Raw genomic sequence first — 18,242 nt, forward strand, 5'->3', positions numbered from 1 at the left:
CAGAAAGAGTGTATGGAAGAGTGGGATGCCCACAACGTACATTTCCAACTTGGGTCAGGGACTTACAAAAGGAAGGGCTTAAAAGCCTTCAGTAACCTTCCCTCCCCAACTCCTGAAAACATCTCTGATTTCTTCATCTTTTTCCCCTTTCAGCCCACATAGCTGATAGCGGGTGTGATACTTTATACTACATCACACACATGCTGGGAAGCCTCTGTGCCTTTGGTAAAGTGCTGCATACCTGAGATTGTCTGCAGGCCTGACTGAGATGCTTAGAATGCTAGCTTGCCCTACCTGTCTTCCAATCTTCCTTTCTCTCTCTCTCTCTCTCTCTCTCCCCGCCGCCCTGCTCTGTCCATTTCTCTCTTTCACACACACACACACACACACACACACACACACATACACACACACACACACACACACACACACCAGATCACATCGCATGCTTGACACTTGACATTCCCAATACCCAGTCTGGCACATCCAACCTATTCAGGTACATGACCCAGGAAAACTCCATTAATTCCCAATTTTGGGAAAAAAAGATTCAAGTAAGATATAAGTGACAAGTAAAGACTAGGGATCTATTTTCCCCTGAGCTCTATTCACTCCCATGCCCATCTGTGATACCAAGCAATGTCACCACACCATCAGCCACCCCCAGAGTTCTCTGGAGCTGCCTATAACCTACAGCTGACTTTATTCTCCTCGATGCTTGTTAGCAGCTGTACCCTAAGTGTCACTACTGAATGCATAGCAGAGGACAGGATTTGAATGACAGCCTTCTGTTCTGCAGAAACTATGTGTTTGAATTGAAATAGATGACATGGGGAAACTTCCAGGGTTGGGACCTGCAGAGCATCATGTCAGGACCTCTGGTCCCTAGTCACCCCTCCTTGGCTGCAAGGCTAAGTCTTGGACGTAGGGTGGAGTGGATGCAAGGCAACCAGTGACTGTACAGACAACAGCAAGGAGAGATGGCCTGAGATGGAGCATCAGCACTGTGCAGAAGTCCCCACAGGCAAGGCCCTACTACTGCTGATATGTATGACAGTCCTGTTCTAGCAAACATCTGTTTAGCTTAAGGTTGCAAGACTGCTCTTGTGTGGGTGGCAGGTGGTTGGGATCATTAGTTTTTATTTACCAAACCCACAGGAAAGTCTGGAGGGGTGGGAAGAAGTCAAAGTCCCAGGTCCAGACCTAACATAGACTCTGGTACAGCCACAGGTGGATGCAACCCTCTGTGACCTTGACTTTCATCAGCCACGAAATGGAGATAAGCACACACAATTTGAAGATTCGATGAAATAACACTCCTAAAGCCCCTGGCAGAGTGTCAAGAATATAGTAGGTGCTCAAAATGTTAGTGAGCACCATGAAGTATGATCCTGTCCGGTACGATGGTCATGGCTGGATGTGTCTTATTGCTCAGCACAGATTATGTTTCATACTTCCATCTTCCTGTGTCTCCTCCAGTGTCGTAGTTCCTGACACACTGCAGGAACTTAGCAACTGAATGTTGGCTGAATGAATGTTAAAGTAAACACATAATGCGACGAGAGATTCTCTGATGAGATAGATGGAAACGGTGCCAATTTAGGAAGGCTTGAATTAGAAGCTGAGAGTTCATTTCCTTTAGCAACCTGAGGACCTGAATGGGAGGGAGTCAGGTGTCTCCAGCTGGTGCTCAACAGTTATTTTGTAATTGGTCCACTCCAAATATATTATCTACTACAATGTGTGTGCCTTGAGATTAGGGTGTGGGTCTTCTTAAGTTCTGTATCCCCCACCCTGGCTCCCAGTAGCCCCTCATAGGCTGTTTACTGAACAGAAGAAAGGGTTCCCCAGCGATACCTTAATTTTGATGATGTCTGGGTTGTACTGCACAGCGTCTCCCCACTCCTGCATCAGGTCTGCAGTCGGCAGCTCCTTATATGCCAGGGCGGTGATGTGCTCACTTGCCCCTCCTCGCACAAGGACCACCAAGTCATTCACCATGGTGTTTCTCTTGTTTCTGTCTGGAATCGACACAGAGACCTGACATGTCAGGGGACCCACTTCGGCACCCTGGAATTTGCTGTAACCCAACACAGTTACCATAAATTCACTAAGCTCATCCTGGAGGTGCCAGTAGACAAGATGCAATCCCACCAGCAAGGAAGTCATGGCATAAGGGGCAAAAGGCAATTCACTCAATCATATAGGACAAGGAGGGGACATCTATAAATGCCAGTCACTGAGTCTATGGAAGATAGATAGCTGATGGACAGATAAATAGATACATTCAATATATGGGTATATTGACAGGTCATAGATACATACATAGGTTGATAGGGAGATAGGTTATTGATCATTACTGGTCAACCAGTAATCTAAGCGTTGTATTAACTCACTTGATTTTCACAATGAAGTAGGTACTATATAATCCTCATTTTGCAGATAAGAAATCTTAGGCACTAGGGGTGAAACGGTTTATCCAGGTAGCCCTGCTGAAGCTCTAAGCTATCTCTCTTCTTTGTATGGCATAACAGAGGTAGGAAAATCTGTAAAAGCTGAGCTTTTTGTGTGACAGATATCCACTAAAGAGTGTCTACTATAATATGATTTTTATTTTGACTTCCTGCACAGTTTCCCAGAAAGTCCTCAATCATATCAGTGAGTCCTTCGCATTCTAACTTGTCCATGCACCAATGCCAAGGGAACTGGTGTCAAGTGACCACTTAGCTCAAAGCCTGCAACCCAGAAGACCTTAGATAGGAGTCTTGTACACTCCTGGTAGGGGGACAGTGGTACAACCACTTTAGAAAACAACTTTGCATTAACTGGTCCTGAAAAAGTACACAGTCTACGGACTCAACATTTCTACTCCTGGTGCATTCCCTGCAAAACACCTGCATATCAGTACCAGACAACCATGTAAGAATGTTTTAGCAGCAGTGACTGCACTTGCTTGAAATAGGAAATAACTCAAATTCAACGTGGAAAGAACAAAGTGTTATATTCATACAATGAAATACTATGCAGCAATGGAAACTAGCTATACACAAAACATGATACTGAATGAAAAAACACCACCACCCAGAACTGAAAAGATTACATACCATCCATATAAAGTTCAAAAACAAGCCATACTGAGCTGTACTGGTTAGTGATACATATGGTGGTAAAACTATTAAGAAAAGAAGGATGGGTTTAACACAGAAGCAAGGATGGTGTTATCTCCAAAAGGGAGAGAGGAGTTGGCAAGGGTTCTGGGGTCCTAGGCAATATTCCATCTAGTGACCTGCACAAGGGATTACTTTACAAATCTTCTTTATTTCTTCTTTATTTTTTAAGTTTATTTATTTTTGAGAGAGAGTGAGAGTATGTGCACATGGAGAGGGGCAGAGAGAGGGAGAGAGAGAATCCCAAGTAGGTTCTGTGCTGTCAGTGCAGAGCCCAATGTGGGGCTCAATCCCACAAACCATGAGATCATGACCTGAGCCAAAATCAAGAGTCAAACATTAACCAACTGAGCCATGAAGGTGCTTCCTATGAGTCGTCTTTGTTTTTCTTCCTTCTTTCCTTCCTTACTTCCTTTTTAATGATTTATTTATTTCTGAGAGAGAGAGAGACAGACAGACAGACCGTGAGAGACAGAGAGAGAGAGAGACAGCATAAGCAGGGGAGGGTCAGAGAGAGAGGGAGACACAGAATCCGAAACAGGCTCCAGGCTCTGAGCTGGCTATCAGCACAGAGCCCAACATGGACCTCGAACCCACGAACCATGAGATTATGACCTGAGCCGAAGTTGGACTCTTAACTGACTGAGCCACCCAGGCGCTCCCCTATGAGTCTTCTTTAAAGAGCACCTGTGTTCTGTGCATGTCTCCCTTGGAGGACCTATCTTCCAACCCAGCCCCACCAAAATCAACAAATAAACAATATCAACCACACATCAATCAAAAGTGCAAGAGATGGTTCTAGACCAGCATTTAACTTTTGTTGTTCTGTTTTGTTTCATCTGTTGGAACTCTTTCTCTACCTACGATCCCAGGTGCAAGCTTAGTAAAGTGGAGTCGTTGGGGGATTGCTCTTTGGGGTGCAGCAGAGCATGGGGCCTGGGGCCCTGCTGATCCGTCTCTCTTTCCTACTCTACTTGCTGTGTTGATTCCCAGCTCCCTGGAACAATCTCCAGGTTCCCTGCTCCCAGACACTTGGCTTTGATACCCACCTCCGATCTGGTCTCCCCTGTCGTGTGGGCTCTGCTGCATGATTTACGTAGCAGACTGGCTCCTCCAGTTTCCATCCCATCCATTATGTCAGGGAAGGACCAGCCTCCTCACCTTCCTCTCCCACCTTCTTCATCTGCCTCCAGCCAGGACAGCTCCTGGCCTCCAGAGCAAATTTCCATTGTCATTTTTTCCTGCCTTAAAAACAACCTTGCTGCTTTACTCCCTGAGTGGTAATTCCAACACTCCCTCCCTTAGGAAGCTGGTTCTGATGCTCCAAACTGGGTTTGGTGCTAATTGCTGGCTTGCCATTGCTTCTTTAATTGTTTGTCTGCTTCGTGTGGGCACCATGAGGATGGGAATACAATTTTATTCACTGTTGTATGCCCAGCACATGGTAGGAGCTAGGTAAGTTTTTACTGAATGAATTATTACTTTAACTGAAAGGCGTTAGAATATACAGTCTTTAGCTGGAAGAAAGATTCAGTTTGGGGGATGTCAAGAAGGGAAAGATAATGAGCACAGAATTCACATGCCCCTGCCACTCACCTTTTATTTCATTCAGAATACCCTCGCATGTGCCCATCGACACACCCAGCTTGATGTAGACATACTTGATGGAAGCACCGATTCTGAAATCATTCTTGGCACAGGTGTGGACATCATTAAGGGAGTAATCTGAAGGAAGCAAGAAAAGAGTCCCATGATGTAAAGATAATTCACCCTGTCCCTTTTGCTCTCATTGATTCCAGAGGTTTTGCCCTTCCTGGATATCATGTCATGACTCAGGTTCAAATAAATGGATGGCCAGCCTGATGATAAACAATGCAGGCAGCCATGACATGACATGAGGGTGGAGGCCTTATGAAAGGGTGACAGAACCTTCCCCTTTCAGGGTTTTCCAAAGCTCTGAGGGTCTTTGCTGCCCTCCTAAGAGTGAAAGTGCTCAGAGTGGTTTTCTAAGCCTCTAGGGGTCGATCCAGTGAGTACAGTTTGCTGCAGTGTGTCCACCTTCCCCTGCCCCACTCTTCTTTTTTTTTTTTTTAATATATTTTTATTTATTTCTAGGCGAGAGAGAGAGACAGCATGAGCAGGGAAGGGTCAGAGAGAGAGGGAGACACAGACTCCGAAACAGGCTCCAGGCTCTGAGCTGGCAGTCAGCACAGAGCCTGACACGGGGCTCGAACCCTCGAACCGCGAGATCATGACCTAAGCGAAAGTCGGATGCTTAACCGACTAAGCCACCCAGGCGCCCCGACCCACTCTTCTTTAATCTTTGCTGGAGTAGAGATGGTTAGTCCACTAATTAATTGAGGTGCTACATTTAAAGTATCTGGTCTAGGATCTGGCTAAGTGAGGGGGTCAACTTGTCTTATTTCCCCTTCATTTTGGCTCATTTTCCACTTGTTTCTCCCTAATTCTCCCCAAGGGATGCTCCCCTCCTGGGCTTGCTCAAAACACGTGTGTGAGTTGTCAGCACCGTCTGTGGCACTTTGAGGCTGGGCAAGGAGAGGAGACCAATCCTGACTACTGAGTTCTCCAGTGGTGTTAAGTATATATCAGTTTTCCCCCCAAGCATGTTACTTGAAATATGAATTCCATGATAATATCTCTTGTACTTTTTGTAAAAGTATTATAAGAAAATGTGCACCTGTGGCCAAGTAAGTGTGACCAATATTGTATCAGAGGAGGCGGAGAGGTCATTTTATGGCAGTAGGCTCGTGGAATGCTGAAAGTGGGATCCATTATATGTTTCCCCAATTTATTTGATAACAGAATCCTTGTGCAGGAAGCAGTTTGAGGAAATCTGAAAAGTGCTTTGGAAACCAGTGGTATGAAGGAAGCTATCCTTGGCCTTAGCAAGAATGAAACCACACCGGCATAAATTTACATACATTGCAAACCATGTGTCCTCTTGCAAGTGCAATGGCCTTATAACCAAGCCCTGGCTCCTCTACTGTGAACTGTCACCCAGGGCAGGTCACCTAACCTGGCAAGTGCCAGAACCCTGGACTGGGAAGCAGGAATCACACCTTAGGCCTGTAGACAGTTACGAGTGGAAAGCCCTGTAATTAAATCTGTAGGGAGAAGAGATTGCCAAGGGCAATGGGACTTGGATATTAGTTGGGCGGCTATGGTAACAATCTGTGATCTTGCTACTCAAAATGTGGTTTATGGATCAGCAGCATTGACAACATGTCAGAGCTTGTGCAGCATCTTGGGTTTTGTCTTAAACTTACTGAGGAGACTTGCCAATCAACTAGAAGGAAAGACATATAGTCAAAGTTGACTCCTAGGTTCTTGGCTTAAGCCACTGTTGGACGGTGAAACCATTCTGAGATGTGGATGACCAGGAAGGACACAAAGTTGGGAAAGGAAAGCAAAAGTTGACCTTCAGGACATGGGAAGGTTGTGATGGTTGCTGGGCATCCAAATGGTGATGTCAAGGGGACATTCTGATGTGAGCTCTTGGGTGCTGGGAAGAGGTCCAAGTGGAAACATACACTGGGAGGTCTCCACATACTGAAGACATTTAAAGCCATGAGAATGGATGCCGTCGTCTAGGGAGAACAGTTGTAGAAAAGAGGAGCACCCACACAGAGGGCTGGGTGGAGGGGGACTCACCAGCAGGTTATGAAGGAAGAGATCTGCAAATGACACTACAGCCAGAGAAGGAGAAGGAAACTAGGAGCAAAGCCCAGAACTCTTCCCCCCCACCTCACAGAGCTCACATGTGCCCCGGCAGGAAAACCATAGTCCCCTGGGCAACACACCTGCTCTCTCCATGGCCTCTTTGTTCATAATGAGTGTGTATTCATAAATGCCCCCCAGCACGGCCTCTGCGATGTAGTGGGTCCCGAAATCACGGAAGAGATCTCTGTACTCTCCGTAACTGTACTCCAGGGGCAGTAGCTTGACTCTCTGAAGGAATTCGTAATGGAGCATGAGGCTTCTGGGTTTCAGCTTGTAATGTGCTACTTCAAGGTCAGAGCGCGCGTGCAGAAAACTGCTTTTCTAAATGAAATACCAACATGGGAGAAGCAGACCTTTAAAGTTAGGAATCTGGAACAAGAAGATGAACTTTACAAATACCATCCGATGTTCTTGGCCTGGGGTCGTCACTCTTATGATTCCTTTAGGATACTTGAGGGAAGGCTGCCTCTTTGACAAGCTTTCATTTCTCATCAATATTCTGATGTCCTTTCAGCTTGGAAGAGCTTGCTCTTAACTCACCTCCTTACAGCAGCAAAGAAGGAATGAGAAGGGTGGGCAGGGCAGCCAGAGTGGACATGGCAGGGAGCAGCGGGAGCACTTGAGGCCACCCTGGAGGGAGACAGGGTCTGCCTGCCTGCAACAACAGCCTCGTGGTTTGTGCTTTTTAAATTCCAAAGAAAGGCCGCTCTAGAAAGAGTAAAAGTGGCGCTTTAGGAAGGCCGGGCATTGTAGCCTACGGCAAGAGTCAACCAGCTACAGCCTGCACATCCAATCAGGTGCCCAGTGTTATAAATAGAGCATTTTTAGAATGCAGCCACCACGCCGTCTCGTTCAGGCACTGCCCACAGCTGTTGTCACCTTACAACGGCAGAGCTGAGTAGCTGTGACAGAGACCCTGTGGTCCGACAAGGCCTAAAATATTTACTCTCTGGCCCTTTATAGAAGAAGCTTGGTGACCCTTGGTGTGGGGGACAGGCCTAGAGATGGGGATGTGAGGTGACGTGCAAGCGTCTTGGAGGTATTAGTATAATGTGAGGTGAGAGCTTCCTATACTGGGGTGTAGGTGGAGGAAAAGGTAAAAGGATGGGAAATGTTCATGAGGCACATTCTGTCCGCAATCTTAAAACTCACAGCCAGCCGGACCTGTGAGCTCTAGAATGCCACGCAAGCTCCCTTCGTGCCAAACGCCTGGGCCCCTGACTGCTCCCTGCCTTACTCTCACCTCATTCTAGTCCTGCTCCAGAGATGCATGATTCTCCGTCTTCCCCACCCTTCTAAGCTAAGCAGTGCTCTGTCCATGATTCTGCTAAATTACTGTAGTTCTCTCTCCTGCTTGGGTTTTGATAAAGCCTTCCCATTGACCTCCCTTCTTTCTCTAGCCTGCCTTCAATGTTCCAATCAGAGCTGACATCTTAAAAACTCTGATCGGACTACAGGTATGCCTTGTTTCATTGCGCTTCATGGACACCGTGTTTTTTTTCATAAGTTGAAGGTCTGTAGCAACCCTACGTACAGCGAGTCGATTGGCACCATTTTCCAACAGCATTTGCTCACTTTGTGTCTCTGTGCCCCATTCTGGTAATTCGTGCAATATGTCAACTTTATTATTATTATTATATTTGTTATGGTGATCCATGATTATAACTTGCTGAAATCTCACATGATGGTGAGCATTTTCAGTAATAAAGTATTTTTAATTACGGTATGTACACTGTTATTTTAGACACAGTGCTACTGTACACTTAATAGACTCAAGTATAGTGTAAACATAACTTGTATATGCACAAGGGAAACCAAAAGATTCATATAACCCACTTTATTGTGAATTCAGTTTATTCTAGTGCTTTGGAACTGAACCTGCAATATCTCTGAGGTATGCCTCTATCTTAATGCCCCTCTGGGCTTAAAACAAAACCCTGCATTGGCTCTCTATTTGTCTCCAGAATAGAATCTATTCCCTTGCTGTGATTATAAGAACTCACACTCCGTCCCCTGGTAGTGAAGTGTGCCTCCTCATACCTTACCACTTTCTGCCCCGCACACCATATTTCAGCACTAATCCAACTTCTCACAGTTTGCCAAATCTATTCTTTTCATGATACAATTTTGCATGTGTTGTTTCTTGTGCCTTAAATGCTCTTCCCTCCCTTTTCTGCCCGACACACATCTACTTATATTGCTGCTTATGTGATACCATCCCTGAATTTCCTAGACACACACACTATTTTCCAGGACTGCATTGTACTTTGCTTGTATTTCCTTTATAGCACAAACCAGGCAGTATTACAACTGATATAAAAAATTAAGAATCAGTTGTCTCATACATGTTTCCCTCTCCTCCTAGAGCTTGAAGGCAACTTGAAGGCAAGCTTGAAGGCAAGAATGAGGTTGTACTTGTCTCTGGACCTCTATAGTGCCCAAGATACTGTAAGCACACTATGACTCAGGGAGGCAGGGAGTGAGGGGCTTAGCAGGAGAAAGGGAAGAAGTAAATAGACGGTGTTCTTTATTTCCTCCCCAACAAAGTATGATCCTTTTCATTAATCCCACCCTTCGTCACTGTATTTCAGTCTTAACCACCTACTAAGTGCCATCCTAAGTCTAAAGATGGAAGAGACAGCCTCTGCCCCCAAGTTGCTCCGAGCCTAGAAGGAAAAACAAACAAAGACAATAACAATCCCATTAACATTTACTACTCATTTTCTCCCGGTTGGTATTTCAGCAGCAGAGACCTTTCTGAGCCCCTCACCACTTTCTCCTCATATGAATCATTATAGATGACTTGATCTCCATATTCCACTTGGATTAATTTTCTAACACATTTCACCCATGTTGAAAACACTCAGTGACTAGAGAATGAAATGCACCTTCCTTGCTTGGGAATTTGAAGTTCCTCAAGGCTGCTTGTCACCTGATTCTCCAACATCATATCCCATGACTTCCCAGTCCAATTTCTCCTCTTCCACCAACTCACGGGCTTTGACCTTCATCTTACGGGCCAGGGGGAGTAGGCGACATGATTAGATTAGTATCATGGAAATGTCTTTCTGACAGCACATAAATCTCAGGGGCAAGTTGGGAGACAGGAGACCCCCTAAGGGGGGCCAGGCAAGAGGTGCAAGGGTCTGGGCTAGTTAAGATGTAATCAGAGTGAGATTAAGAAATATTGGAGAGTGACACTGAAGGATTTGGTGGCCAAAAAGCATGGAAATGAAAAGAGAGCGAAATATGATTCTGGAATGCTTAGGCTGGAAAAGTAGAAGGAAACAAATGTTATTTAGCACAGAAAATGTAGGAGGAAGAGCTTGCTTGGAGCATCAGTGAGGCATCCAGGTAATGATGCCCAGAAGAGTGTGTGGTGCAGGTCTGAGTGTAACAGAAAGGTCAGAAGCAATAATGAAGGCGCGTGGCTTGCCCTGGTGGGGGGAGGGGAGGGAAGATGAACAGAGGTCAGCTGGGGTGGCTGAACGGTAAGAAGACAAGATGGCCACGAATTAAATAAAGAATAGGTGGGAAGATTAGAACACAGAAAGGAAAGCCATAAGGAGCAGAAAGCAAGTGGGAGGAACAGGCAGGTGATGGTGTGGTCGACTCCAGCAGAGGCCCCAAACTGTGAGAGAAGAAGAGTCTTGGGTGACATCCTGGAGGGGGAACTTCAAGGGAGAACTGAATGTTTAGGATGGAAGTTACATTGCTAGAGGCTGAAAGGTCTCCAGAGATGATATGGTCTGGAAAAGCTACCTGCTCAAGCATAATGGAAACCACAAGATAGAGCTCATTGGAAAATGAGAGAGAATGAATATAAAAGAAGAAAATAATGATAAGCTACTGCCTGGCCTTTCTCAAAAGTCACTTCATGGAAGACCACACTGTGCTTTGGGGAACAGATTTTCAGGCCAATGGGAATATAGCTGGCTGCTAGGCCTAGCGGTCGTGGGGAACACAGACACACCTGGGCGTGAAAATCCAAATGGATACAAGGAAACTGAAGAGCAGCAAAGGGTACTTACGGTGTGAGAGAATCGTTTGATTCTGCTAATAAAATTTCTGCCATTCGAACTTGCACTGTTAATGCCAACTTCAAATATTCCAGGTATTTTAAAACCAAAGCTGAAACTACGCATGCTTTGTTCCATCTTCGTGATGTTATGTTCGAAATCGGAGTACGACTCATATTCTGTCAGCTCAAATTTGTATTTGCTTTGGGTCTAAAGGAGGAAGAAAGGAAAGGCTTCTTACATGCTTTGATTCCCCTCAGTTCAGTACAAGTCAACATGTACCCACTGAACTCTTACAACAGGTACCCACTGTATTCTTACAACAGGCACCCAATGAACTCTTACAACAGGTACCCGCTTTACTCTTACAACAGGTACCCACTGTACTCTTACTATGTGCTGGGTGCTCAACTAGAGGCTCTGGATACAGAAACCTCAGAGCCAACCGTGTGCCCAGCCCCAGGGCTCCTAATCCAGTAGCAGAGTCAGACTATGGCGATACTGAGAGGTGAGTGCATGGCTTGGGTTCCAATGGCAGAAAGGCAGGAGAGCCTTCTGGACTGGGGACTCTGCTTAGGCAAAGGCAGACAGGTGGAGAAGAACAGGACATACTCTACAAAGTAAAGGGATTCTAGAGTAGTTGACCACAAAGACACAACAGTGAGGGGAAGGGACAGGGGCTGTGAGGGAACGTGCTGGCATCAAAACATTGAGGTTTCAGCATTACTTGGTCTGGAATTTGGATTTAATCCAAGATGAGCCAACACGGATGTAGCTGAGCCTCCAGAAGATCATGTTGGGACAGCACAGCGGTTGGACTCAAAGGGCTGAATCTGGAGTCAGACAGGTGGGTGAGGAGGCTATCAGGGGAGAGCAGCTGACAGCTGATGAGGTCTGGTCAAAGGCGTGCAGTGGGAAGGAAGTGACAGGGGCAGGAAAGTGCCTTCTGGAGAACGTAGAAGAGCTATGTGCTCAAAAATCAGTGCTCACTGTTCTGTGCAGTGGGGAACTGCCCAAGGTACTGCCTCAATGGCCTTGGAGGGACCAGTCCCCATTGGTGTCCGCATCCCCCATCCCCACTGGCTTCTGGTTGCCTGCAGTTCCCATAACACTTAGCTGCTGGGGAAGGGAGAAGGGGTGAGTCTGGCTGTGGCCTAGGGCAAGGTTGCCTGAGGTGGAACACGGCCCTTGCCATTTTCCAGTTGAGCAACCATGGGCAACAGATTGAACCTCTGTATATTCAGTTTCTTTTTCTTTTCTTTTCTTTTCTTTTCTTTTCTTTTCTTTTCTTTTCTTTTCTTTTCTTTTCTTTTCTTTTCTTCTTTCTCTCTCTCTCTCTCTCTCTCCCCCTCCCTCCCTCCCTCCCTCCCTTCCTTTCTTTAAGTTTTTTGTTTTTTTTTGGGTTTTTTCTTTTTTGAAAGAGAGAAAAAGAGAGAAAGAGAGCATGGGAGGGTCAGGGAATGAGAGAGACAAACAGAATCCCAAGCAGGCTCTGCACCATCAGCACAGAGCCCGATGCAGGGCTCAAACCCATGAACTGTGAGATCATGACATGAGCTGAGATCAGGAGTCGACGCTGAACCGACTAAGCCACCCAGTGCCCCTGCCTCAGTTTCTTCACGTGTCAAATAGAGACGATGGTTGTCCCTCCCAGTGGCCATGTTCTGAGGATTGAGTCTGTGTGGACAAAACACCACACAGTGCCTGACACAGCACTCAGAAAGCACTGGCTTTGCAGAAAAGAGACTGAACCATGTGTTTCCTGCTGGTCAGGGGCTGTTTTAACTGGGATGATAAATGGCTGCTCTGAGATCCTCCCTTGAAGGTAGAGGCCATGGGGTTGTCAGTGGGCACAGTGGGGGAGGCTGTGTTTGTTCACGGCTCATTTTTCCCCCCTTTTTAGCCAATATGTATGTGTCAGGAGAAGAGAAGTAGGAGGAGGAGAAGGAGGAGGAGGAAGTCATAACCTAACCCTTGGAATTGCATAATTAATGACAGAGAACAAACCGTGGGTTGACAGAGGGAAGTGCGTGGGAGGATGGGTTAGATGGGTGATGGGCATTAAGGAGGGCACTTGATGCAATGAGCACTGGGTGTTACAGGCAAGTGATGAATCCCTGAATTCTACAATATTGCACTGTGTGTTAACTAAAATTTAGATTAAAAATAATACAAAAATAAATGTGGTGGGGAGCCTGGGTGGCTCAGTTGGTTAGGCATCTGACTTTGGCTCAGGTCATGATCTCACCCCTTGTGGGTTTGAGCTCTGTATCGGGCTCTGTGCTGACAGCTCGGAGTCTGGAGCCTGCTTCGGATTCTGTGTCTTCCTTTCTTTCTTTGCCCCTCTCCTGCTCACACTCTGTCTCTCTCTCTCTCTCTTAAAAATAAATAAACATTGGGGAACCTGGGTGGCTCAGTCAGTTAACCAACTTTGGCTCAGGTCGTGATCTCACGGTCTGTGAGTTCAAGCCCCGCATTGGGCTCTGTGCTGACAGCTCAGAGCCTGGAGCCTGGTTCAGACTTTGTGTCTCCCTCTTTTTCTGACCCTCTCCTGCTCCTGCTCTGCCTCTCTCTCCTTCATATAAATAAACATTTAAAAAGTTTAAAAAAACATATAAAAATATTTAAAAAATAAAAGAACTGAAGTTCAAAGAGAAGAAGTGATGCATCCAAGCTGATGTAGCTGGTGGGCCCCGGGGCTGGGCCTCGGCTCTAAGCTACCTGGCTCCTTGGTGTGCGTTCCCTCTGTTGCCCTGCAGTGGCTTCCTGGCTGCCACGTACCTGTGGGGTGTAGCTTTCCACATTGTACGGCTTCCTAAATCTCGTGTTCAGTATGTAATGGGGGGAGCATCCACCGGCGTAATACCTGTGATCAAGGACCGGGCCCTCAAAGCTGTTTGTGAACAGATTGATCCTGCAGGGAAGGCATGGAACGGGGGAAGAGGTAAGGGGGATCCGTTTATGTAATCTCAACTGGCAGACCCTAATAAGTGAAACCAAAACTCCTCGGTACGGCATTCAAGATCCTCAGTGTCTGGTCCAAACCAGCTTTCCAGCTTCCCGTGTGGCCCTTCCCACTACAATCATATACCCAAGTCCCAGCCCCTGGGAGATGCTTGTTCCTCCTCCAGCCTGCTCTGCTCCTTCCCTATTTTGTAAGTGCTGTTTCCTGTGCTCAGAATGCCATTCCAGCCACTCACTGTTTTATCTCCTTATTTCTTACCTTCTTTGTGGGAAGCCTTCACTAACACTTGCCTGAACCCGGGTGCCTGCCTCTCAAGTAGCTATTGTTCTGTTTTCACAGTGACCTTATGAAAATGGTTTAGAGAAATAGATAAAGAACATGGACTCTGGAGCCAGATGCCCAGGGTCAAATCCCCGCTCTGCCATTTACAAGTAATGTGACCTTAGGCAAGCCAGCTAACCGCTCTGTACTTTGGTCTCCGCATCTGTAAAATGGGGACGAGGTAAATTCCTAGGCCATGGGGTTGCTGTGAGGATTACACGTGCCCATATTTGCTCAGCAGTTAAACACTGCTCGGTCTGTGATAAATGTTTGTTATTACTTGTCTATTGCCACACCAGACTGTGTGCCCTTGAGGGTGGTAGTTTCCTTCTTAATTTTTGTGTCATCTCCATCACAAGACCCTAAACAATGGTCATTTGCTGAGGGAGGGGATAACTAGAAACAGACACAGCAGTGCGGGCTCCATATACGGATCACCTTATATGCCGCACCCCCACCCCCCCGATTCCTGGGCAGTAGATATCACTGCGTACATTTAGAAGGGATGAAAATCAATGCATAGCATTATTTCTCTCTGCTCCTAAGGCAGGCTTCCGTTCCTGACCAGTTATGGTGACTACTGAAAGCTCTTTTTTTTGTTGTTGAAGGGAGTTCTGTGTTCTCTCAGCCTCTGTGCACTGGCCTCAGTTCTGTTCCTAACAGAACTGTCCTAGGCTCTCTGTCCTGTGACAGAGTTCCATGTATCATAATAATGTCTATGTGTTTATTTTCTTTAACCAATGCAATGCTCGCTTTGCGGAGGCGACTTTTCTTATCAACTTACACATACTGGCTCATGTGATCCTTGAAAGGATTAATCCCTGAGACAGTGATTATGGTGATGATGTCCACTTTACAGAGCAGGAAAGTGAGGCACAGAGGGTGACTGGCCTGTCCCCAGTTTCACGGCCAGCCTGCGTCCTTCCCACCACACCAGCTGCCCCTCACTTGCTTGTGTGTAATAATCACAGTAGCTTATTTGATCTTCATAGAACTTGAGAGAAGGCTATTATTAACTGCCTTCTAGAGATGACAAAACTGAAGCCCCACCCGAGGCCCCATGACCAGCGAGGTGTCATTCTGTCTCCTCCTACAGGGTCCCATCTGGCTCTACTCCTGGCTTGGAATGTCTACTCAGTCACCTCTGAGGCCTGTGACCACTACAAACTCTCTTAACTTTTGCAGGCCTCAGTTTCTTCAGTAAGGAGGTGGGACTATAACAACTAGCTTATAAAGTGGTGCTTAGAGCAGGTCTTCCTCACATGAGGACTCTCTCTCTCTCTCTAATGACATTTGGGGAGCGAGATTTGATATTTGTTTAGGAAGAAAGTTAATCCCACTCAAGGTCACTGTTCTCCTCCCCACATGGCCTCATGTACAATGACTGCTAGTGTGTGTAAGGGGAGGCTCTCACTCCTCCTGGGGCGCAAGAAACTGCAGAATGTGGCAGGAAAGCAGGGAAAACACCAGGCTAGTGTGGTCCCTTCTGACCTTGCTCCTCTGATCGCTCCGGAGGATTGGACCAACTGAGACATCCCAGAAGATTAAAACACAGATTGGCTGTAGACCTATCTCAGAAGTCGATTTCTTTTCTTTTTTATGTTTATTTACTTATTTTTAAATGAGAAAGAACACAAATGGGGCAGAGGCAGAGAGAGAGGGAGACACAGAATCTGAAGCAGGCTCCAGGCTCTGAGCTGTCAGTGGAGAGCCTGATGCGGGGCTGGTACTCGTGAACCTTGAGGTCATGACCTGAGATGAAGTCGGACGCTTAACTGACTGAGCCACCCAGGTGCCCTCAGAAATCCACTTCACTAACTACTTAGGAGCCTACCCTCTGGGCCAGGCCCTATGCCAGAGCCTAGAGATACAGAAACAGATAAAACCTCCCTCACAAGTTGTCACCAGGATCCAGAAGTAATGCTGACAAGGCCCCTAGCACAGTCACACAGCAAGTGCTACATAAACATGCTCCCCCAGCCCTGGCGTGAAGCCTGCACCCATCTCCAGTGTTCCTGACCCAGCCCTCCGCGTGGCCTGTGTCCATCCACAGGACATGCTCCTGGAGCTCTCCAGAGCTGTGCTCAGAGAGTAGCTACAAGCATCCACTTACACTGCCGTCTTTTTTCAGAAAGGAAGAAAGGAGCCACTCAGTTAATACCAGCTCCCTTCCTCTCCTCCAGAACTTCACTGAATTCTGTGCTTTCCCATCTACACCACAGAAGGAGAGTAACTCACCCACTGGCTAGACGGCCAATTGCCCAGTATTGGTCCATTTCATGCTGACATTTTTTATAAATCCGCCTACAGTTTGCTTCATCTGACTGGTCTCCACAGTCATTGTCCCCGTTGCAGAGAAGTCTGCGGTTTACACACCTCCCTGGAAAGAGAAAGGGCGTTCCCCGCAGTCACGTGGCTGCCAAGAGCAAGAAATTAACCAAGAAATTAACATGGATGAGCACCTACTACATGCCAGACATTTGGCTGGGCCTTTAACGCTCTGTTTTGATTAGTCCTCATGTATCGGGGTGGGCCAGTAATGGCATTAACACTTTATTCCCTCCAAAGAGGCCAGTGTTGTATTTCTGAACCCACTGTGAGGGGAGGTTATTAAGAGTGGGCAAAGTGAAAGTGTTTACATGGCTGAGGTTGAAGTGGCCAGACTGGAAGCAAGTCTAGGCTTCTCTCCTCTTCCCTGAGGCTGGTGAGAAGAGGTGGGTTTGGTGGGTCCTGTGAGCAGCGCTAGCTGTGTGGCCTTCCACGGGCTACCTAACCTGCCTCAATCTGCTCGTCTCTAAAACCGGGAAGCCATCTCCTCTCCCCTCCTAGGGCTGTTGGCACTTTTGCTTCCTTTGAATGCTTTCCCCTATGACTTGACTCCCTTTCTTATCTGTGTCTTCTTAGGGGGTAAGCCTATAAGACAGGTGACTCTGTTTCCTTAGAGATGTCGGATCATTTTTAACCAATATCAAAAGCAGAAGAATTCAAGTTCATCTTCAAATGTTTCTTACAAGGCACTTACACTAAAGCCTGCCTGAATAACCATTATGGCTTTGGTCAGAATCATGGAACACTGGCCATAATGAGTCCATGGACACACTGTAAATGTCTTTCAGATTTGTTAGAATTCTGCATTTGCAATAAGCCCTGGAGATCGCTCTAAAAAATCTCTAACCCTTTCTTGAAAAATCCTGAGGCACACACAGTTCACATGGGTGCAGTGAATGTAGAGGGGTTGCAATTCCCATCTAGATAATCTGGGTCAAAATACTCTTATGTTTGCTGGAGACTTAGAGAAAGAGAGAGGCATATGCTTGCTTGAAATAACTAGATGAAAGAGTTGACAAGTATTTACTTAGTTCTGCAGCAGATGAGTATTGATTTGTATGCTCCTCCCTTCGTTCCCTTAATCAAAACTTTTTACTGACTCTATCATGCACTAGGGATTATGTGATAGTTGGTTATGCAGAAATGCAAACGTCAAGAGCTACTTCCGCAAAAATTTTTCAGAGGTAAATGGTCTAAACACCCTATGTAACTGCTGTAGGCTTTCCACACGCTCCTTAGCCCCAGGCCTCTGAAAAAGCCAGCAGGGCTCAGAATCTGCAAAGAGCTTTCATTCCCACTATGTCACTTGATGCTTCTAGTATGCCTGGAAGGTATTAACATCACTTCTGATTTTCTCTTGAGAAAACCAACATGCAGAAAGGTTAAGTGACTTTTCCCAGGTCACAAAGTCACAATAAGACTTGGCTCGGGATTTCTGACTCCAGCACACATACTTGTTTTTGTTGGCCTTAATATCTGTGAATGTGATTTGCATTCCCAAATTTCGAAGTGCAGCTCTTCTACTTGCCTGCTATGTGACCTTGGGCAAGTAACTTCCCCAAGTCTCAATTTCTAAATTTGTAAATTTTATAGGGTTTTATAGGGCTGTTTTGTTAAATAATACATGGAAAGAGAGGACAAGGAGGGCTCCTGGCCTGACCCGTGACCCTGACCTTTAGCAGTAGGCAATGGCCAGTGCCA

General features: G+C 46.4%; 1 protein-coding gene across 1 annotated transcript in view; it reads right to left on the reverse strand.

The window, feature by feature from the left end:
• C8B (complement C8 beta chain) overlaps positions 1 to 18,242 on the reverse strand; it is a 39,014-nt gene that overhangs the window by 11,025 nt on the left and 9,747 nt on the right. The window contains exons 4-9 of the mRNA XM_077765242.1: positions 16,452 to 16,593; positions 13,709 to 13,841; positions 10,940 to 11,137; positions 6,989 to 7,229; positions 4,764 to 4,892; positions 1,858 to 2,021 (exon numbers count right to left, since the gene is read on the reverse strand). Coding sequence (XP_077621368.1) covers positions 1,858 to 2,021; positions 4,764 to 4,892; positions 6,989 to 7,229; positions 10,940 to 11,137; positions 13,709 to 13,841; positions 16,452 to 16,593 — 1,007 coding nt within the window. The remainder of the gene's footprint in view (positions 1 to 1,857; positions 2,022 to 4,763; positions 4,893 to 6,988; positions 7,230 to 10,939; positions 11,138 to 13,708; positions 13,842 to 16,451; positions 16,594 to 18,242) is intronic.

Source organism: Crocuta crocuta, unplaced genomic scaffold, assembly GCF_008692635.1.
Source record: "Crocuta crocuta isolate KB4526 unplaced genomic scaffold, BGI_CrCroc_1.0 scaffold625, whole genome shotgun sequence".
NCBI classification, from domain to species: domain Eukaryota; kingdom Metazoa; phylum Chordata; class Mammalia; order Carnivora; family Hyaenidae; genus Crocuta; species Crocuta crocuta.